Source organism: Salvelinus alpinus, chromosome 19 (assembly GCF_045679555.1).
Source record: "Salvelinus alpinus chromosome 19, SLU_Salpinus.1, whole genome shotgun sequence".
Taxonomy (NCBI): domain Eukaryota; kingdom Metazoa; phylum Chordata; class Actinopteri; order Salmoniformes; family Salmonidae; genus Salvelinus; species Salvelinus alpinus.
This window is the reverse complement of record NC_092104.1, coordinates 5,597,819-5,620,373: the sequence shown is the minus strand read 5'-3', so window position 1 is coordinate 5,620,373 and position 22,555 is coordinate 5,597,819. Positions and strand designations below refer to the sequence as shown.

The 22,555-nt window shown below is 44.6% G+C and overlaps 1 protein-coding gene across 6 annotated transcripts in view; it reads left to right on the top strand.

The window, feature by feature from the left end:
- Window positions 1-22,555, top strand: part of LOC139544906 (sodium-dependent phosphate transporter 2-like) — a 78,269-nt gene that overhangs the window by 32,120 nt on the left and 23,594 nt on the right. For 5 of the 6 annotated variants that reach the window (XM_071352101.1, XM_071352097.1, XM_071352099.1 and 2 more), the window contains exons 2-6: window positions 15,752-16,361; window positions 16,808-16,948; window positions 17,982-18,067; window positions 18,190-18,286; window positions 20,361-20,480. In XM_071352101.1, the coding sequence (XP_071208202.1) occupies window positions 16,070-16,361; window positions 16,808-16,948; window positions 17,982-18,067; window positions 18,190-18,286; window positions 20,361-20,480 (736 nt within the window). In that variant the 5' untranslated portion in view covers window positions 15,752-16,069. Of the gene's footprint in view, window positions 1-14,075; window positions 14,274-15,751; window positions 16,362-16,807; window positions 16,949-17,981; window positions 18,068-18,189; window positions 18,287-20,360; window positions 20,481-22,555 lie in introns of those variants that run through there. The other variant, XM_071352100.1, reaches the window with a different exon arrangement.

Here is a 22,555-nt window from a genome sequence, read left to right as displayed (position 1 = left end):
AAGCTACAGGCCATGGCCTGAACCATTAAATGCCGCCACTAGAGGGCAATGTCGCCTCTATTTCGACATTATTATTTTCCTATAACGAATGACGCAGGCTTCTGATAAATCTTCAACATTAGCTAGCTAATGTTATCTGTTGTTGCTACACCGTATTGAAAAGAATAGCTAGCTGGCTAGGCAATGGCTGGTTCTGGAGTTGGATTTGTCATAAACATTGAGGAAAAACTTCACCACAGATGGATTGGGGAAACCAGTGTCTTTGACTTTCCATCTATTGTTATCTCCAAAGATCTTCCATAAATTGCGACCGCGAATCTGCCATAGAAATGGAAAGAATAAGATGACGCTCCGGTAATATGGATCGCCTAGCTATTGAACGGTTTGGTCATATGGATCGCCTAGCTATTGAACGGTTTGGTCATATGGATCGCCTAGCTATTGAACGGTTTGGTCATATGGATAGCCTAGCTATTGAACGGTTTGGTCATATGGATCGCCTAGCTATTGAACGGTTTGGTCATATGGATAGCCTAGCTATTGAACGGTTTGGTCATATGGATCGCCTAGCTATTGAACGGTTTGGTCATATGTATCGCCTAGCTATTTAACGGTTTGGTAATATGGATAGCCTAGCTATTGAACGGGTTGGTAATATGGATAGCCTAGCTATTGAACGGGTTGGTCATATGGATCGCCTAGCTATTGAACGGTTTGGTCATATGGATAGCCTAGCTATTGAACGGTTTGGTCATATGTATCGCCTAGCTATTGAACGGTTTGGTCATATGGATCGCCTAGCTATTGAACGGTTTGGTCATATGGATAGCCTAGTTATTGAACGGTTTGGTCATGGATAGCCTAGCTATTGAACGGTTCGGTCATATGGATCGCCTAGCTATTGAACGGTTTGGTAATATGGATAGCCTAGCTATTTAACGGTTTGGTAATATGGATAGCCTAGCTATTGAACGGGTTGGTAATATGGATAGCCTAGCTATTGAACGGGTTGGTCATATGGATAGCCTAGCTATTGAACGGGTTGGTCATATGGATAGCCTAGCTATTGAACGGTTTGGTCATATGGATAGCCTAGCTATTGAACGGTTTGGTCATATGGATAGCCTAGCTAGTTAACGGTTTGGTCATATGGATAGCCTAGCTAGTTAACGGTTTGGTCATATGGAAAGCCTAGCTAGTTAACGGTTTGGTCATATGGATAGCCTAGCTAGTTAACGGTTCGGTCATATGGATAGCCTAGCTAGTTAACGGTTTGGTCATATGGATAGCCTAGCTAGTTAACGGTTTGGTCATATGGATAGCCTAGCTAGTTAACGGTTTGGTCATATGGATAGCCTAGCTAGTTAACGGTTTGGTCATATGGATAGCCTAGCTAGTTAACGGTTCGGTAATATGGATAGCCTAGCTAGTTAACGGTTTGGTCATATGGATAGCCTAGCTAGTTAACGGTTTGGTAATATGGATAGCCTAGCTAGTTAATGGTTTGGTAATATGGATAGACACTTATGATTTCAAAACCATTAATCTTGAAGCGACGGGGGGAGCGGGTTTCCAAAATGTTATTATATCACACGAAATGATACAGAATATTATAGAATAAAACAGAATAATACAGAATGTACAGACTAACTTGACAAATGATCCAGTGGATAATGATAATATGCTGGTTAAAAGTCAGCACTCCCTATTTTAATTTGCTCCGGCCAAGCGGAGGCTATGGCGCCAAGCGGAGGCTATGGCGCCAAGCGGAGGCTATGGCGCCAAGCGGAGGCTATGGCGCCAAGCGGAGGCTATGGCGCCAAGCGGAGGCTATGGCGCCAAGCGGAGGCTATGGCGCCATGCGGAGGCTATGGCGCCATGCGGAGGCTATGGCGCCATGCGGAGGCTATGGCGCCATGCGGAGGCTATGGCGCCATGCGGAGGCTATGGCGCCATGGGGAGGCTATGGCGCCATGGGGAGGCTATGGCGCCATGGGGAGGCTATGGCGAACAGGTGTTTGGTTCAGCTCAGTCGTGACTCACATAGAGGAAGAACTTTGCAGGAATTTCTGCTGAATAAACGAGGCGAAGCTGGTTGTTGGTAACGTAACAAAATAAACCTGGAAAGTATTAGAACGTCGTAACAAACAGCATTGACACATTAAAATATCGGAAGTTACCACTTCAAACACCAAATATATCATACTTTGACTAAAATGATGACTTATTTACTTAAATCATTGTGTAACATCATGGGTAAGCTATGGGTCTTGTCTTTCAGCTGAAACCAGGTGAAGTTTCGCTCTTGTGGGCATTTTAAAGGCGTCTGTACAAGGTTGGATACAAGTGAGCTCAACAACGGGAAGGTTGGTCAAGGTCAACTGGATGCTCTGACTGTGTCGTCTAATTCTACTTCGTTGGCCCATTGTGAGGTCCAAGGTATCTGTGACCAACAGATGCATATCTGTATTCCCAGTCATAAATCCATAGATTAGGGTCTAATGAATTTATTTCAATTGACTGATTTCCTCATATGAACTGTAACTCAGTAAAATCTTTGAAATTGTTGCATGTTGCGTTTTATACTTTTGTTCAGTGTATTTCTTTGGCCATTTTGAGGTGGAATTTGATGTAGCTCAGAACGTGTGTAATTTGGTTGGATTTGAAGAAAGCTAGTCTAAAAGCCGGAGAGGTAGAGCGGAAAGGATGTTCCTCGAAGCGGGTAAATATGTTTAGCTTGTCCGGGAACAAAAGAGGTGGTATTTGACCTCCTTAGGATTAAATAAAGGTTAGACTAAATACAATGAAAAATTACCCATCTGATATTGGGAAGTATTGGCTCACAATTCACTGTGTTGGTCCGTGGAATTCCGTTCACTGTGTTGGTCCGTGGAATTCCGTTCACTGTGTTGGTCCGTGGAATTCCGTTCACTGTGTTGGTCCGTGGAATTCCGTTGACTGTGTTGGTCCGTGGAATTCCGTTCACTGTGTTGGTCCGTGGAATTCCGTTCACTGTGTTGGTCCGTGGAATTCCGTTCACTGTGTTGGTCCGTGGAATTCCGTTCACTGTGTTGGTCCGTGGAATTCCGTTCACTGTGTTGGTCCGTGGAATTCCGTTCACTGTGTTGGTCCGTGGAATTCCGTTCACTGTGTTGGTCCGTGGAATTGAGAGCAGATCTGTAATCAACAAACGCCGGGAATGGAGGGAAGGCTGACTCACTGTTATGTGGTTATAAAACATTGTTTTGTCTGGATTTATCTCAAACGTGTTTTGACAGTAAAGAACCGTAGAGAACTTTAAATCCCTCAGATTATTCTGATTTAAGGTTGGGATGGTTTTTTATTATAAAACGATTCAAGGACTGGCATTTGCTGAAGATTGTATTAATTTCCCATCAATATATTAGGATAGATACGCTGGTGTAGAACCTTCTTCTGAAACCAAATACTTTTAGTGTATGTGTGGGAAAATTCCAACTTGTCCAATTATTTCCTCAATTAAATTTGAACACTGGTATTTCTTTAAGCGGGCTAAAGCTGCTATGTGCTTTTACAGAAGTTAAGTCTCTCTTGGGGGGGGGGTTGATTTGTGTCATAGGTGAGTGTTTGTATGTGAGCCTGTATGTAAGGGATGAGTGTGTAAATAGAAGTGTGTGTGTGATTTTGGTCTCTAAGAACTTCATTCTGTTTTAGTTGTATTGTTTGTATATCATTGTAGTTTAAATTTGTGTGACTTGTCCATCAGTGTTTTTTGTGGACACCGGGAAGAGTAGCGAATGGGGATACAAAGAGACGGGAATATTCTAGAATGAGCAGATGGGAGAGTTCTGTGAAGGTTCTAGAATGGTTCTGGTGTCTGTCTGCTGCAGCTGTCTCGTTTCACTGTTTCCCTGTTTAGAATATCAGGCCTGACAATTCCCCCGGACACACACACACACACACACACACACACACACACACACACACACACACACACACACACACACACACACACACACACACACACACACACACACACACACACACACACACACAGCTATCTGGTTCTGTGCCACAGTTGAAACACCTTCTGAAAGATCCTTGTTGTTGCCCTTGTCAGTAGAACTGTCCCTTTCATCGTGCCATCTAAAAGCCAACTCTTAACATGCCCAAAATGCAGTAGTGACGATAAGCTGCTTGACAACATCCCGGGTTCGTCTTACCTTCTCGTTGTTAGCAGTTTGAGTATGCAGACCTTTATCCATTTCATGAATCAATGCAGGTTTTTTCCCAGAAGCTTGAATCTAATGTGGGTAGTGAAAGGGGTTCTCCCCTTCTCCCCTCACTACATTGTGGTTAGCGTTAGCTAGCCATTCTGGCGGAGAAAACTGCACTCTGGTAGCAAGCTAGTTAGGGCAAATTTAAATAAATGGCACAACTCGACACAAACAAAGTTCTAAAACCAAGAAAACAGTATATAATCTGCCTCCGTATCCTGTAGTTTAAATAAACTAATTTGAATTGAAACGTTTCCTAAAAATGCTTCTATCGCTATTCACCATCTTAATCTATCCAATAATATCACCAACTTACCATGTTTCTAAGTCACACATGCGTAGTACCAGGGTAATTCTCTGATCCTTTGATCAGAGAATTGATTTGGTTGGAGGACGTCCTCTGGAAGTCATCATAATTACCATGTAAGTCTATGGAAGGGGTTGAGGAGCACAAGCTTCCTAGGTTTTGTATTGAAGTCAATGTAGCCAGAGGAGGATGGAAACTAGTGGTCCTCCAGCTACACCATAGTGCTACCTTACAGTGCTGTTGTGACTACTGTAGACCTTCATTGCGTAAGTGGAATGCACTATATAATCCTTATATAGTGCACTACTTTTGACCAGAACCATATGGGTCCTGGTCAAAAGTAGCTGCACTGAGAGAGTGGGACAGAGGGAGGGAGCTGGAGAGAGGGTCGGCCAGAGCGAGGGAGTTGGAGTGTGGATCCGTCCGATGGAGTCAGCTGGATGCAACAGGTTGAGGATCAGAGGGAGCGGAGCTGGAGCGATTGGGTAGGGACTAGCAGTGTGTGAGATGCTGTGAGTTTAGTAGGGTGGGACAGAGGGAGGGATTTCGCTGGCCCAGACGAGGGTGGCAGACCATGAGGGAGGGAGCTGGAGAGAGGGCGGGACTAGAGGGAGGGTGCTGGAGAGATGCTGGGACTGTGGGACAGAGCTGGAGGGAGGCTGGGACAGAGAGAGTGGAGCTGGAGAGAGGGTGGGACAGTGGGAGGGAGCTGGAGAGAGAGTGGGACAGAGGGAGGGAGCTGGAGAGAGAGAGGGAGGGAGCTGGAGAGAGGGTGGGGAGGGAGGGAGCTGGAGAGAGGGTGGGACAGAGGGAGGGAGCTGGAGAGAGAGTGGGACAGAGGGAGGGAGCTGGAGAGAGGGTGGGACAGAGGGAGGGAGCTGGAGAGAGGGTGGGACAGAGGGAGGGAGCTGGAGAGAGAGTGGGACAGAGGGAGGGAGCTGGAGAGAGGGTGGGACAGAGGGAGGGAGCTGGAGAGAGGGTGGGACAGAGGGAGGGAGCTGGAGAGAGGGTGGGACAGAGGGAGGGAGCTGGAGAGAGGGTGGGACAGAGGGAGGGAGCTGGAGAGAGGGTGGGACAGAGGGAGGGAGCTGGAGAGAGGGTGGGACAGAGTGGAGGGAGCTGGAGAGAGGGTGGGACAGAGGGAGGGAGCTGGAGAGAGGGTGGGACAGAGGGAGGGAGCTGGAGGGAGGGTGGGACAGAGGGAGGGAGCTGGAGAGAGGGTGGGACAGAGGGAGGGAGCTGGAGAGAGGGTGGGACAGAGGGAGGGAGCTGGAGAGAGGGTGGGACAGAGGGAGGGAGCTGGAGAGAGGGTGGGACAGAGGGAGGGAGCTGGAGAGAGGGTGGGACAGAGGGAGGGAGCTGGAGAGAGGGTGGGACAGAGGGAGGGAGCTGGAGAGAGGGTGGGACAGAGGGAGGGAGCTGGAGAGAGGGTGGGACAGAGGGAGGGAGCTGGAGCGAGGGTGGGACAGAGGGAGGGAGCTGGAGCGAGGGTGGGACAGAGGGAGGGAGCTGGAGCGAGGGTGGGACAGAGGGAGGGAGCTGGAGCGAGGGTGGGACAGAGGGAGGGAGCTGGAGAGAGGGTGGGACAGAGGGAGGGAGCTGGAGAGAGGATGGGACAGAGGGAGGGAGCTGGAGCGAGGATGGGACAGAGGGAGGGAGCTGGAGCGAGGGTGGGACAGAGGGAGGGAGCTGGAGAGAGGATGGGACAGAGGGAGGGAGCTGGAGCGAGGGTGGGACAGAGGGAGGGAGCTGGAGCGAGGGTGGGACAGAGGGAGGGAGCTGGAGAGAGGGTGGGACAGAGGGAGGGAGCTGGAGAGAGGGTGGGACAGAGGGAGGGAGCTGGAGAGAGGATGGGACAGAGGGAGGGAGCTGGAGCGAGGGTGGGCTGTGTGTGAGTGGCACAAGCGCTAGTAGAATGGGATGTTTTAGGAAGGAGATTCGTAGCCCACGTGCCCAGAGCACACAATCAGTTAATGTGTTAGTCTGGCTTTCAAGCTGTTTAAATTTAAATTCCCTGTTAGACAATAGGCTTTCTGTAGGAGAAAATGTGCTGCATTTACCTCCTATATGAATTGACTTGGATAATCTATTGGGGGAAACAAATCAGACAGTTCCATTGTGTATCAGGATGGGTTTTTTGATCAGAAGGTGATATTTCTCTGGGGGGTTTGAATCCTGTGTGGTGGACATGGGCATCACAGGCAGGTTGTTTCTGTCCAAACCCGGGTTGAAATACCATTCAGAATCATTACAAATACTGAATCTGGGCTTGATTGAGCTTCCCTTGTGCAATGGAAGCAATGAGAAAGTGCAAACCCCTGTGCATCTGGCCCTCCAGGTCAGGCCGAAGCAAATGCTAAAATAATTTGAGAGATTTTAAATGGTATTTGAACACAGCTGACTCCACTGCAGTGGTGTGGTTCTGTGGTTACTAGCTTCACGCCATACTATGGAACGCCATACTATGGGACGCACGCCATACTATGGGACGCACGCCATACTACATCTGTCAGAGAGAACCATCTGTCTGACACATTCTAACACATTCTGGCGATGAGAGAAAACGGGTTTGTTATCGTACCTACTCCCATAATCTTTTGCTTGTGTCTGGTTCTGCCGCTTTGTGATCAGTTGGGTTACCAGGTAGACAGGCTGATATTATACTGTGCGCCATGACGCTGTCCCTGTCTGCCCAAATACAGGCCTCCATTCAACTCATAAACAACATTTCAGCTCGCGTCTTCACACAAATATAGGTCTGGGTAGAGTTCATAAACAACAATGTGTCAGCTACCTACAGTAGAGGTCTTCACAGTTTAAAGTTAGACCCATTTAGAAATGGATCTGTGGCTTTCGCAACAGACCCAAAATGCTTTTTGCTTTTTCTTTAAGAGACCCATTTTTTTAATTTTATTTTATCTTGAGCGACTTACAATAGTCAGTGCATACATTTTTGTACTTTTTCTATGACTCTGCCACGTTCAAAGTCACTGAGCTTTTCAGTAAGGCCGTTCTACTGCCAGTGTTTGTCTATGGAGATTGCATGGTTTTTATACACCTGTCAACGATGGGTGTTGGCTGAAATAATAGCCGAATCCACTCATTTAAAGGGAATGTCCACATACTTTTGTAAATATAGTGCATGTTCAAAATGCAGTGCTTTCAGAAAATATTCACACACCTCGACTTTACACATTTTGTTGTGCTACAGCCTGATTCTAACATTTATCAAATGGAGATTTTGTGTCACTGGCCTCCACAGAATACCCCATAATGTCAAAGGGGAATTATGTATTTTTAGATATTTTTATTTATTTTTATTTTTTACAAATGAATAAACATGAACGTTTAAATGTCTTGTGTCAATAAGTATTCGACCCCTTTGTTATGGCAAGACTAAATAAGTTCAGGAGTACAAATGTGCTTAATAAGTTGCATGGACTGTGTGTGCAATAATATTGTTTTAACATGATTTTTCATAATGATTACCTCATGATTACCTCATCTCTGTAATGTCCCTCAGTTGAGCAGTGAATTTCAAAAACAGATTCAAGGGCAAAGACTAGGGAGTTTTCCCTCTCAAAGAAGAGCACATTTTGGTAGCAAAAACAAATATTAGAAATTTGATATCTCTTTGATCGTGGTCGTATTAATTACACTTTGGATGGTGTATCAATACACCCAGTCACTACAAAGATACAGGCTTCCTTCCAAACTCAGTTCCCGGAGAGGAAGGAAATTCTCTTTTTTTTCGACTGATACCCCATGTCATTGATCCACAATCCATAGATAAGGCTGTACAGTTTAATAAGTATGCCCCACAATGCAATACTAAAGTATAAAACATCCGGTGTGATTTCAACAGATTTGTCAAATTAATAAATTATTGTCTTTTGTTGATTTTATATAACATTCCAACCTTGTTTAGCATGATCTATTAAATTATGGCATAATTCTACTATTTGTATTAATTTGCATCACTGTCAATGACATACTTTTATTTTGAAGGCAAACCGCAAATTCCACTTAGGTTGGAGTCATTTAAAACTCGTTTTTCAACCACTCCTCAAATGTTTTGTTAACCAACTATAGTTTTGGCAAGTCGGTTAGGACATCTAATTTGTGCATGACACAAGTAATTCTTCCAACAATTGTTTACAGACAGATTATTTCACTTATAATTCACTGTATCACAATTCCAGTAAAGCTAGCTACCCCAGAAGTTGAGGTCGAACAAATTATGCTTTATTACCAACGTGGTATTGTAAAACACATAGTTCATGGCCGGTGTTTGCTTGTTTGCAGACTAGTTTGTACAGCTTTGACAGTGCTACTGTATCTTTTTTGACACTCAATGCCCCAAACGGCGTTCCATAGTATGGCGTGCGTTCCATAGTATGGCGTGCGTTCCATAGTATGGCGTCCCATAGTATGGCGTGCGTCCCATAGTATGGCGTGAAGCTAGTAACATTGACGCTATTACTGTGTATCTCAGATAGGGAAACGTCGGAAAAGTAGCGCACTTGGTAGAGTTAATCGGTGCTCGACCAGTCGGCGAAAGCCAACCTCACCCGCGACAGGGCAATGAATTCCTTTATCTTGGCATTAGTGGATTTCACCTTTTGTCTCGCTGAATTTCTTTACTTGTTGACTGGCACAAAGTTTTACGTGGCGTCATTACTTCATGTACCTTCGTTATATAGGTATGCATGTCGGTTTTACACATCGGGCATTAAACTAGACATCAGCCGATACCGATGTTGGCATTTTTAGGTAATATCGGCCGATATGTTCACGATATATCGTGCATGCCTAGTCACAACAATTCATCGATAGGTATGCTATGATGCTGGTGAAGTTGTCTCGCGCACCTACAGTGCTGGTTATAAAAAAAAGCTAGCTAGCTCTGTCCTCATCTAAAACAACCCTAATTTACAAGACAATTCTTATTTGATTAATTGCGGTCGGACTCATCTGTGAAGCTAGCCACAATAAGGACTTTGGGGTTAGCCTTCAAAATAAAAGTATGTCATTGACAGTGATGCAAATGAGAACAAATAGTAGAATTATGCCATAATTGAATAGATCATGCTAAACGAGGTTGGAATGTTGTTATATAAAATCATTAAAAAAACAATTTGTTAATTTGACAAAAATAGTCGTAGTAGTATTATACTTTAGAATTGCATTGCGGGTATACTTATTAAACTGTGCAGCCTTACCTATGGATTGTGGATCAATGACATGGGGTATCAGTCTACTCAGTGACACCCAGAAAGAAAATTGCGTCGTAGCTCTTATTGCGGGACTCTGAAACAACTGTGAATTGAACCATTTATTGTCAACCTATGTGTATTGAACACTATTCCTGAGGAAAAACAATACCGCATGGATGTTTTGGAGACTGACAACTCTGAGGAGGATGTTGGGAAACAGTATCTTGGGTATTGAGTAGACTGATACGCCATTTCATTGATCACCAATCCTTAGGTAAAGCTGTACAGTGTAATATGAATGTCAATACACACAATAGGCTGACTGGGGAGGTGGTTTCACACAGTCACAGTCCCGCGATAAGAGCTACAACGCTAATATTTACGTAAACTCTTCACAGTTGTGTTCTGTGCGTGTCACCGAGTAGACTGATACCCCATTTCATTGCTTCACATTCCAACCTTGTTTAACATTATCTAGTCCAAATATTGCATGATTCCACCAATTGTAACCTTCTGCGTCACTTTCAAAGAGGTACTTTTATTTTTAAGGCAACCCGCAAATTCCACTATTGTGCCTAATCCTTGTTGTGAAAGGATTAGGATTGTTGTGAAAGGATTAGGCCTAACTCCGGTAGGGCAACATCTGAAAAATAGCGCACTTGGTAGTGTGTACCGGTGCTCGACCAGTCGTTGAAAGCCAACATCACCCACGACAGAGCACGGTTGATTGTCAAGGGCAATGAATTCCATTATCTTGGCATTACTGGATTTCGCCTTTGAATTGTCTCACTGAAATGTACTTACTCTTTCAAATGACTGCTCGACTTGTTGACTGCTCGATCCACACAGCAGACAGGTTAGGAATGCTGTGTTGCATGTGTAGCGCAAAATTTTACGTGCCATCATTACTTCATATGTTATATAGGTATGCACGTCAGCTTTGACATCGGTTTTCGAAGGCATTGTCTGTAGAGCTCCGAGAAAGAATTTGTGCCGAGGGACAGATCTGGGGAAGGGTACAAAAACATTTCTGCAGCATTGAAGGTCCCCAAGAACATTCTTAAATGGAAGAAGTTTGGAACCACCAAGACTCTTCCTAGAACTGGCCGCCCGGCCAAACTGAGCAATTGGGAAAGAAGGGCCTTGGTCAGGGAGGTGATCAAGAACCCGACGGTCACTCTGACAGAGCTCCAGAGTTCCTCTGTGGAGATGGGAGAACCTTCCAGAAGGACAACCATCTCTGCAGCACTCCACCAATCAGGCCTTTATGGTAGAATGGGCAGACGGAAGCCACTCCTCCAGTAAAATTAAGATTTTCCTCCTAAGTGTCCACAGAAAGTTTCTAATGTACAGAAAACAGTTCAACAGTCCCTACGATGAAATACGTAGCCTGTAGGTTCTAAACATGCCTTGGGTAAAATAAATACATGAATTCCATGTTACAGCAAATGCCCATTATACCCCTTGTAAATGACATAAAAAAAAGCCGACAAATATCCCAGTATGCATCTAGTTACACCAAACGAGTCCTTCATGTTGATACAAATCAAATGTATTTATATAGCCCTTCGTACATCAGCTGATATCTCAAAGTGCTGTACAGAAACCCAGCCTAAAACCCCAAACAGCAAGCAATGCAGGTGTAGAAGCACGGTGGCTAGGAAAAACTCCCTAGAAACGCCAAAACCAAGGAAGAAACCTAGAGAGGAACCAGGCTATGAGGGGTGGCCAGTCCTCTTCTGGCTGTGCCGGGTGGAGATTATAACAGAACATGGCCAAGATGTTCAAATGTTCATACATTGTTCAGAAACTTGTTCAAATGTCACTGGGCACTCTTGGTACTACTTCCGTTTGTTAGAAGGTGGGTGTCATAGCCCGACTCTCCCTTTTTCTTGGAATCCACATTCCTGGCGCCCAATAGTCTGGCTGGTAAACCCCAGTAACACGGTAGTTGTAAAAAGATGGTCGGCAGATCACCAGAATGTATGTCTCCTCGACCTCCTCAGGGGACACGCAAAATCTTTTGTCTGGAGGGTGTGGCCTATATTGCAGCATAAATCTTTTGTCTGGAGGGTGTGTCCTATATTGCAGCATAAATCTTTTGTCTGGAGGGTGTGGCCTATATTGCAGCATAAATCTTTTGTCTGGAGGGTGTGGTCTATATTGCAGCATAAATCTTTTGTCTGGAGGGTGTGGTCTATATTGCAGCATAAATCTTTTGTCTGGAGGGTGTGGCCTATATTGCAGCATAAATCTTTTGTCTGGAGGGTGTGGCCTATATTGCAGCATAAATCTTTTGTCTGGAGGGTGTGGTCTATATTGCAGCATAAATCTTTTGTCTGGAGGGTGTGGTCTATATTGCAGCATAAATCTTTTGTCTGGAGGGTGTGGTCTATATTGCAGCATAAATCTTTTGTCTGGAGGGTGTGGCCTATATTGCAGCATAAATCTTTTGTCTGGAGGGTGTGGCCTATATTGCAGCATAAATCTTTTGTCTGGAGGGTGTGGCCTATATTGCAGCATAAATCTTTTGTCTGGAGGTTGTGGCCTATATTGCAGCAATTACCAACAAATGACAGCGATAGGCTAATGCTATTTATTTGACAACAGATCTACTTATATCCTGTCATTTAACTAAATACAGCGCACATAAGACAGAACTTCATTTGGCCAACAAAAATGTCTCAACAAAATGAAACAAAACACTTTTTGCATATTTAAAGAAGTGGTTTAGATTCTTAAATAGATATACAATAATGATAATAAGAAAACAAATGATAAATATTATTGTAAAATTTAAAAAAAACCTTTGTCCACCACAATAATAAAACTCTTCCTTTGTCGGTTTCTTTTCACTGTACTCAAGTCTCCTCTAAATTTCATTTTACTTCAATGAAAAAGTCCTCCATCTTTGCAATCAACAGTAGCCAAGGCTCCTTTCACTTGGCAGCAGGGGCAGGTGAGGTGAGCAGCTGGAACCAGTGTCAGCTGGACATAAGCTATACGTTTTATTGAGTTGCAATTGGCTGACACATAACAAGCTTGCACTGCTCTCATCATGTCACACACACATTCAATTAACAGATGACGGGTCCAGTTGATAAATGCATTAAATTAACAGAGGACGGGTCCAATCGGGTCCAGTTGATAAACACATTAAATTAACAGAGGATGGGTCCAATCGGTCAAGTTGATAAATGCATTAAATTAACAGAGGATGGGTCCAGTCGAGTCCAGTTGATAAATGCATTAAATTAACAGAGGACGGGTCCAATCGGTCCAGTTGATAAATGCATTAAATTAACAGAGGATGGGTCCAGTCGATAAATACATTAAATTATCAGAGAACGGGTGCAATCGAGTTCAGTCGATTTAAATTGCACGTACCGAGACCCGTGGCAATTATATCAGACCTGACCCAGGTCCTAGACAAAAGTAAGAATTTGAGACCCGGACCTGGAATTTGTGTCTCTAGGACCCTAGAAGACCCCTAACAAATCAAATCAAGTTTATTTTATATAGCCCTTCGTACATCAGCTAATATCTCGAAGTGCTGTACAGAAACCCAGCCTAAAACCCCAAACAGCAAGCAATGCAGGTGTAGAAGCACGGCGGCTAGGAAAAACTCCCTAGAAAGGCCAAAACCTAGGAAGAAACCTAGAGAGGAACCAGGCTATGAGGGGTGGCCAGTCCTCTTCTGGCTGTGCCGGGTGGAGATTATAACAGAACATGGCCAAGATGTTCAAAATGTTCATAAATGACCAGCATGGTCAGATAATAATCAGGAGTAAATGTCAGTTGGCTTTTCATAGCCGATCATTAAGATTTGAAAACAGCAGGTCTGAGACAGGTAGCACGTCCGGTGGACATTTATGCTGCAAGACATACTGACCTGTAGTGTTCACCCAAATACAGATCTGGAGTCTGTTCATAAACAAGTGTCTACTTAGAGCAATTTACTGTCTTCACCTAAGTACAGGTCTGGGTATAGCTCATAAATAATGTGTCAAGTTACCTACTATCTACTGTCATCACCCAAATACAGGTCTGGAATCTGTTCATAAACAAGTGTCTGCTTAGAGCTATCTACTGTCGTCACCCAAGTACAGGTCTGGGAACAGCTCATAAACAAGTTGTCAGCTACCTAGTATGTACTGTTTTCACCCAAATACAGGTCTGAGGTCAGGGTCTAAATATGTTTATGCTGTTGCTCGTGTAACTGGTTGAATCCATAAACATGTTTTGTTCATCTGAGAATAGCCCCTAGCCGTCTGCCTGTCTCAGCCTTGGGAAGTCTACATGTACTTATAGGCTCATTTCAAAACCTCTCGCTGCTTGTTTGTGTTGTGGTGGTGACTCTCTCACTAAGAACCTTTTTAAGACGGCGAGCTGCAGCAGCAGGACTAAAGCAGTAAGAGCAGGGTTCAGACTAGTCCCGACTACACCGTAAATAATGTTTGACGCCGTCTAAGGGCTGGTGTATACTGGAAGACGGTAATGTTTTTAATGCTTATTTGAATTACTACTTGCTTGGTAGGTATATGTTTTTTGCTTGGTCCTTCTGCTTGGTTTATATATTCTGCTTGGTAGTTATACTATGCAATTTGTTGTAAACTAGACACCAAACTAATGGCATTAGCAGTAGGCTGTAGCTAGTGTAGGTTGCTAACCGGGAGGCTTTTGTAGTGTCATCAGCGTGCTAATGTTGGGAAAAGGGGGATACCTAGTCAGTTGCGCAACTGAAGGCATTGAACCCGAAATGTCTTCCTCATTTAACTAAACACCTCTGCTGCAAGCTGCCTTAATCAACAGCCACTCCAGTTGTTGTGGGAGTTAACTGCTTTGCTCAAGGGCAGAACGGCAGATTTTTTCCCCCCACGTTACCCGGCTCGGGGATTTGAACAAGCAACCTTTCGGTTACTGTCCCAACGCTCTAACCGTTAGGCTACCTATAGGTTGATAACTGGGAGACTGTATAGTGGTATCAGCTAGGTGGTGGATGATGACTGGGAGACTGTATAGTGGTATCAGCTAGGTGGTGGATGATGACTGGGAGACTGTATAGTGGTATCAGCTAGGTGGTGGATGATGACTGGGAGACTGTATAGTGGTATCAGCTAGGTGGTGGATGATGACTGGGAGACTGTATAGTGGTATCAGCTAGGTGGTGGATGATGACTGGGAGGTGCTGATATAGGATCAGTGTAGCCTTTTATATCATAATGAATAAGATGATATGGATACTGATCCTAGATGATCAATCAATCAACCTGCTCCAAGGCTCTTTATGGATACTGGCCCAAATCAGATGCCGTCTTATCAGGATGGAAACCCAGCAGAGGTGGGGGGGGAAAAGCTGTGAAATGTGATCAGACTTTTATAGCAGCTGTCAGCAGGGCCTTGTTGTGGTGTCACAATGCTACTTCCCAACGCTGAACACATAGCTCATATCTCATTCACCACACACTCAGTCTTTTTATAGCCTCGCTGCTGACAGTGTCCAGCTAACAGGGATGATTTGATTATTTTTAAAGTGCAGATGACGATACAATGATTTTCCTATTGTGGCTGGTTATCAGAGTTGTCCTCTGCTTACGTTGACATGCGTGCAGGCACACACACACACACACACACACACACACACACACACACACACACACACACACACACACGCACACATGATTGGGCAGTATCAAGATGTTCATACCGTTCCTGTACCGAGGTATATGGTATTGTTGGCAGTGCACAAAAGGACGCTATTCCCGTCCCGTCAGTATTTCAAAATACCCCGGTATACGGAATGCTGCCTAGCCCCACACTCCCTTTAGTGGGCTTGTGTTCATCAAATACGACGCCTCTCATCCACCTTTTGTCTTCTTCACTCACCCCGTGTTACCAGTATTCAGTAGACTCTCAGGATATCTAGCCTAATCATGACCTCTAACCTCTCTTTGTTTTGTTTTGTTTGTCAGATGAGGGAAGGGTGTAGATGGGACTGTCTCAGCTCTGAGCCATGGAATGCCCCCTCCGTCCGCCACTAGCCTGCTCTTCTCCACAGACTGACTTCCAGACACTCAGTTAGCGACACGTTGCTCCCCTCCAACTGAACACAACCAGGAAGGGGAAGAAGTCACAGCAGAGCTTCGTACGCACAGAGGAAAGGATTTACAGCTCCTCTCCAACATATTAACAGCTAGCTCACCTTAGTTAGTTAGGGTTAGTTAGTTGGGGTTAGTTTTCCCTTGTTTTCTCTGTGGATTTGGGATTTTTTTTTTATATAGAGAGTCAAGATGGTGGATTTACAGGAGTACCTGTGGATGGTGATCCTGGGCTTCGTCATAGCCTTCATCCTGGCCTTCTCTGTGGGGGCCAACGACGTGGCCAACTCGTTCGGGACGGCGGTGGGGTCGGGGGTGGTGACTCTGAGACAGGCCTGTATCCTGGCGTCCATCTTTGAGACGTTGGGTTCCATGCTGCTTGGAGCCAAGGTGGGGGAGACCATACGGAAGGGCATCATAGACGTTAACCTATACAACGAGACGGTGCCTGTTCTCATGGCAGGGGAGGTCAGCGCCATGGTCGGTACGTATACCATACTCTGTCATCCTCGAGTATCGGCCATGTCATATAATGTTACTAGATGTTAAGTTCTTCCTTCAGTGTTTCCTGAATTCCTCTCTTAGTGCATTGGAGGAGGTCTGAGGGAGGGACCGTGGATCCTTTCCTCCAATGAGCTTTGAGAGAAATTGAGCTAGCAACCAATGTTTTCAGTCATAGCCTGTGTTTTAATTCTCATGGAAGGTTCATATCTCATAGCTTGCTCTGTCTGTCTGTCTCTCTCTTTCTCTGTCTGTCTCGCGCTCTCTCTCTGTGTGTGTCTCTCTCTTTCTGTGTGTGTGTGTGTGTGTGTGTGTGTGTGTGTGTGTGTGTGTGTGTGTGTGTGTGTGTGTGTGTGTGTGTGTGTGTGTGTGTGTGTGTGTGTGTGTGTGTGTGTGTGTGTGTCTCTCTCTGTCTCTGTTTTTCCACAGGGTCAGCGATTTGGCAGCTCATCGCCTCGTTCCTCAAACTACCCATCTCCGGGACGCATTGCATCGTGGGATCGACCATCGGGTTCTCCATGGTGGCCATCGGCACCAAGGGCGTACAGTGGATGCAGCTGGTCAAGATTGGTATGTGTATGAATATGTTACCCAGCATGCTCTGAAGTTGGGTTTACTATCTGACTCTTTTATCCCACCAAGGGCTAGTCTTCCCATGTCTGAGTAGGGCTGGGCTGTATATTGTATGATACTATATATACCCTACAGTATGATACTATATATACCCTACAGTATGATACTGTGTATACCCTACATTATGATACTGTATATACCCTACCGTATGATACTGTATATACAGTGGGGCAAAAAAGTATTTAGTCAGCCACCAATTGTGCAAGTTCTCCCACTTAAAAAGATGAGAGAGGCCTGTAATTTTCATCATAGGTACACTTCAAAAAAAAATCCAGAAAATCACATTGTAGGATTTTTTATGAATTTATTTGCAAATTATGGTGGAAAATATCTCTGGAGAGACCTGAAAATAGCTTTTGAGGTTGTAATCTATGCCAAAGGTGCTTCAACAGATTACTGAGTAAAGGGTCTGAATACTTATGTAAATGTGATATTCCAGTTTGATCTAAATAGTCAAATGGCAATTGCAATATTTGGTTAAAAAATGACATCTCATTTGCCCAAATCGTGCAGCACTACGTGGCAGTGTGGAAATGTTCTACAATGAGATCAACTTTTGGTTGAAGTTTTGTTTTATACTGTTAAAGCAATCAGATTTGAGAAAGACCCATTAAAATAAGTGTGTTGCCGCCCTCGGTTAATGCACAACTCATAAAGCAATTTAGAACCTTGATTATTCAAAAACATAAAAATATCGTCTAGAAAATGTGATATATTTTGGCCGTATCGCCCAGCCCTATGACTGAGTCTAGTATGGAACCTATGTTAGCTTGACTGTTTGACTACATTACCCAGGGTGCTTTGGGATAGGGTTGACTGTCATGTGACTTCATTACCCAGCCTTCTCTGTCTGTGGTCTAATCCCAAATTAGTAGTTATTCAGGATACAAGGTGATTTGTACATCTATCAGTTTGTGATCCGAGTCAATTCTCTACGTTACCCAGCCTGCCCCTCTCTTCCTTCCTCCAGTTGCGTCCTGGTTCATCTCTCCCTTGCTGTCTGGACTGATGTCGGGATTCCTCTTCTTCCTCATCAGACACTTCATCCTCAGTAAGGTGGGTTACCAGTCGTCACATTATACACTATTTGCAGTTCTCTGTGTGCGTGCGTGTCTGTGCTGACCTGTGTTTGTGTGTGTTACTGATCTGTGTGTGTGTGTGTGTGTGTGTGTTTTCAGGATGACCCTGTCCCCAACGGCCTCCGTGCCCTGCCAGTGTTTTACGCCTCAACGATAGGCATCAACGCCTTCTCCATCCTCTACACTGGTGCTCCATGTAAGAACTGAGACTTAACCTAACCCTGGTCCTAACACTTTAGACTGGTGGTCCTAACACTATAGACTGGTGGTCCATGTAAGAACTGAGACTTAACCTAACCCTGGTCCTAACACTATAGACCGGAGGTCCATGTAAGAACTGAGACTTAACCTAACCCTGGTCCTAACACTATAGACTGGTGGTCCATGTAAGAACTGAGACTTAACCTAACCCTGGTCCTAACACTTTAGACTGGTGGTCCATGTAAGAACTGAGACTTAACCTAACCCTGGTCCTAACACTATAGACTGGTGGTCCTAACACTATAGACTGGTGGTCCATGTAAGAACTGGGACTTAACCTAACCCTGGTCCTAACACTATAGACTGGTGGTCCATGTAAGAACTGAGACTTAACCTAACCCTGGTCCTAACACTATAGACTGGTGGTCCATGTAAGAACTGAGACTTAACCTAACCCTGGTCCTAACACTATAGACTGGTGGTCCTAACACTATAGACTGGTGGTCCATGTAAGAACTGAGACTTAACCTAACCCTGGTCCTAACACTATAGACTGGTGGTCCATGTAAGAACTGAGACTTAACCTAACCCTGGTCCTAACACTTTAGACTGGTGGTCCATGTAAGAACTGAGACTTAACCGTAACCCTGGTCCTAACCTAACCCGGGGCCCTAACACTATAGACTGGTGGTCCTAACACTATAGACTGGTGGTCCATGTAAGAACTGAGACTTAACCTAACCCTGGTCCTAACACTATAGACTGGTGGTCCTAACACTATAGACTGGTGGTCCATGTAAGAACTGAGACTTAACCTAACCCTGGTCCTAACACTATAGACTGGTGGTCCATGTAAGAACTGAGACTTAACCTAACCCTGGTCCTAACACTATAGACTGGTGGTCCATGTAAGAACTGAGACTTAACCTAACCCTGGTCCTAACACTATAGACTGGTGGTCCATGTAAGAACTGAGACTTAACCTAACCCTGGTCCTAACACTATAGACCGGAGGTCCATGTAAGAACTGAGACTTAACCTAACCCTGGTCCTAACACTATAGACCGGAGGTCCATGTAAGAACTGGGACTTAACCTAACCCTGGTCCTAACACTATAGACTGGTGGTCCATGTAAGAACTGAGACTTAACCTAACCCTGGTCCTAACACTATAGACCGGAGGTCCATGTAAGAACTGGGACTTAACCTAACCCTGGTCCTAACACTATAGACTGGTGGTCCTAACACTATAGACTGGTGGTCCATGTAAGAACTGAGACTTAACCTAACCCTGGTCCTAACACTATAGACTGGTGGTCCATGTAAGAACTGAGACTTAACCTAACCCTGGTCCTAACACTATAGACTGGTGGTCCATGTAAGAACTGAGACTTAACCTAACCCTGGTCCTAACACTATAGACCGGAGGTCCATGTAAGAACTGAGACTTAACCTAACCCTGGTCCTAACACTATAGACTGGTGGTCCATGTAAGAACTGAGACTTAACCTAACCCTGGTCCTAACACTATAGACTGGTGGTCCATGTAAGAACTGAGACTTAACCTAACCCTGGTCCTAACACTATAGACTGGTGGTCCATGTAAGAACTGAGACTTAACCTAACCCTGGTCCTAACACTATAGACTGGTGGTCCATGTAAGAACTGAGACTTAACCTAACCCTGGTCCTAACACTATAGACTGGAGGTCCATGTAAGAACTGAGACTTAACCTAACCCTGGTCCTAACACTATAGACCGGAGGTCCATGTAAGAACTGAGACTTAACCTAACCCTGGTCCTAACACTATAGACTGGTGGTCCTAACACTATAGACTGGTGCACCATGTAACAGCTTCACCACTTTTTACCCTCGTCTTTATTTCTAGCACTGTACCAGTGTCTAACATGAGAAAACTGTGATTTATTTTTTCTCTCTACAATTGTGTTTTGCATTTCTGGGCTTACCACTCTGTTTCAAAGTGTGTGTGTCTCTCTCTCTATCTCTCTCTCTATCTCTCTATCTCTCTCTCTCTCTCTCTCTCTATCTCTCTCTCTCTCTCTCTCAGTGCTAGGTCTGGAGATGTTACCGGTGTGGGCTATAGCTCTGATCACGTTGGCAGGGGCTCTGGTCTGTGCTGCCGTGGTGTGGTTCGCTGTGTGCCCCTGGATGAGACGGAAAATTTCAAGTAGGTGTCACCCTCTCTCTCTTGCTCACTGTCTCGTGTGTGTGTGTGTGTGTGTGTGTGTGTGTGTGTGTGTGTGTGTGTGTGTGTGTGTGTGTGTGTGTGTGTGTGTGTGTGTGTGTGTGTGTGTGTGTGTGTGTGTGTGTGTGTGTGGAAGGAAGATAATGTTTTCCTCCCTATACCCATCATGAGGTTGCTACAACCTAGCCTACAAATTAAAGTTTATAACGAGGTGCACAGGTCGAGAGACAAATTACAGTAATCAAGGTGACAGACAGTGACACATTCAATAATGCCTTGCACACGCTTGTCTGCATCTAGCTGTTCTGGCGTGTAATCATTAGTCCAACTGCTGCAAAACGTTCTGTTTTTATTGGACACATTCATGTTGGTCCCCTCCCCGTTTCCGTTCCGTTTGCTTCCGTTTAAGGAAAATGTTTTGCAACAGAATCAGGGGGAATGAATACACCCCTGATCAACCGCTCAGTCGGGCTTTTAACCTACACTTTGACGTTGTAATAACAGAATGCACATGGTGCAAATTTGAAATTGGAGGAGAGCATCAGCAGTTTTGCTGTCATGTCATTCATTGTATACCTTAGATAACTATTTATAACTTGTCAGAATGGTCCAGATCAACTAGCCCATGCTAACGAGCTAATGTTGTTTTAGCCCGTAGATATTCTCCAATGATGGCCCAAGTGGAAAAAGTTTAGGAACCCAACTGCCCTTGACGGTGGAGTTGAGGCTACTGTAGACCTTCATTGCAAAACAATATGTTTTAATCAGTTATTTGGTGACGTGAATATATTTTGTGTAATTTTATCGAAAAATAATGACTTTTATTTTTATTTTTTATTTTTTAAATTATTATTATGAAATTCACTGAGCAGGATGGATCCTCCCCAGTGGTGTAAAGTACTTCAGTAAAAATACTTGAAAGTACTACTTAAGTTGGTTTTTGGGGGGGTATCTGTACTTTACTTTGCTATTTATATTTGGGATCTTTTGAACATTTACTTCACTACATTCCTAAAGAAATTAATGCAATCTTTTATACTCCATACATTTTCCATGACAACCAAAAGTACTCGTTACATTTTGAATGCTTAGCAGGACAGGAAAAGGGTCATGCACTAAACAGAGAACATCCCTGGTCATCCCTACTGCCTCTGATCTGGAGGACTCACTAAACACACATGCTTTGTCTGTAGTGTTGGAGTGTGCCCCTGGCTATCTGTAAATAAAATAAAATTTAAAAAAACAAGAAAATGGTGCCATTTGCTTAATATAAGGAATTTGACATGATTTATACATTTACTTTTGATACTTTTGGTATCAAATACTTTTAGACTTTTACTCTAGTAGTAGTTTACTGGGTGACTTTTCTTTTACTCTTAAGTATGACAATTGAGCACTATTTCCACCACTGGTCCTCCCCTTCCTCCTCCGAGGAGCCTCCACTGGTCCTCCCCTTCCTCCTCCGAGGAGCCTCCACTGGTCCTCCCCTTCCTCCTCTGTGGAGCCTCCACTGGTCCTCCCCTTCGTCCTCTGAGGAGCCTCCACTGGTCCTCCCCTTCGTCCTCTGTGGAGCCTCCACTGGTCCTCCCCTTCATCCTCTGAGGAGCCTCCCCTGCCTAGAAGTATTTGAGAGCTCTTTGTGTCTATTTCTCACGCCGCCCTCAAAGCCCCTCTGGACTCCCAGACTGACTGATCCTGGACAGACAAAAGACTTGAGAGTCCCCCGCTACAGAGCCAGCGACACCCCCCCCCCCCCTTCTGAAACCAAACAGCTTCTGCCTGCCAATGTGGACTTTCATCACCCCCCCCCCCCCCCCCCCCTGCCAAAAGGAAACGTTTTAAACCCAATAACCCTGAACCCCAGCTAGCTAGAAAGAGTAAGCCCTATTTAAGATTCTGGTTGTTTAGGGGATATTAGGAACATTCTGGAATAGGTTTCTGTTTGGTGGTTAATGTTTTGTTTGGTTAGGGGTTTAGGTTAGGGGTTTAGGTTAGGGTTTGGGTTTAGGTTAGGGTTTGGGTTAGGGTTTGGTTAGGGGTTTAGGTTAGAGGTTAGG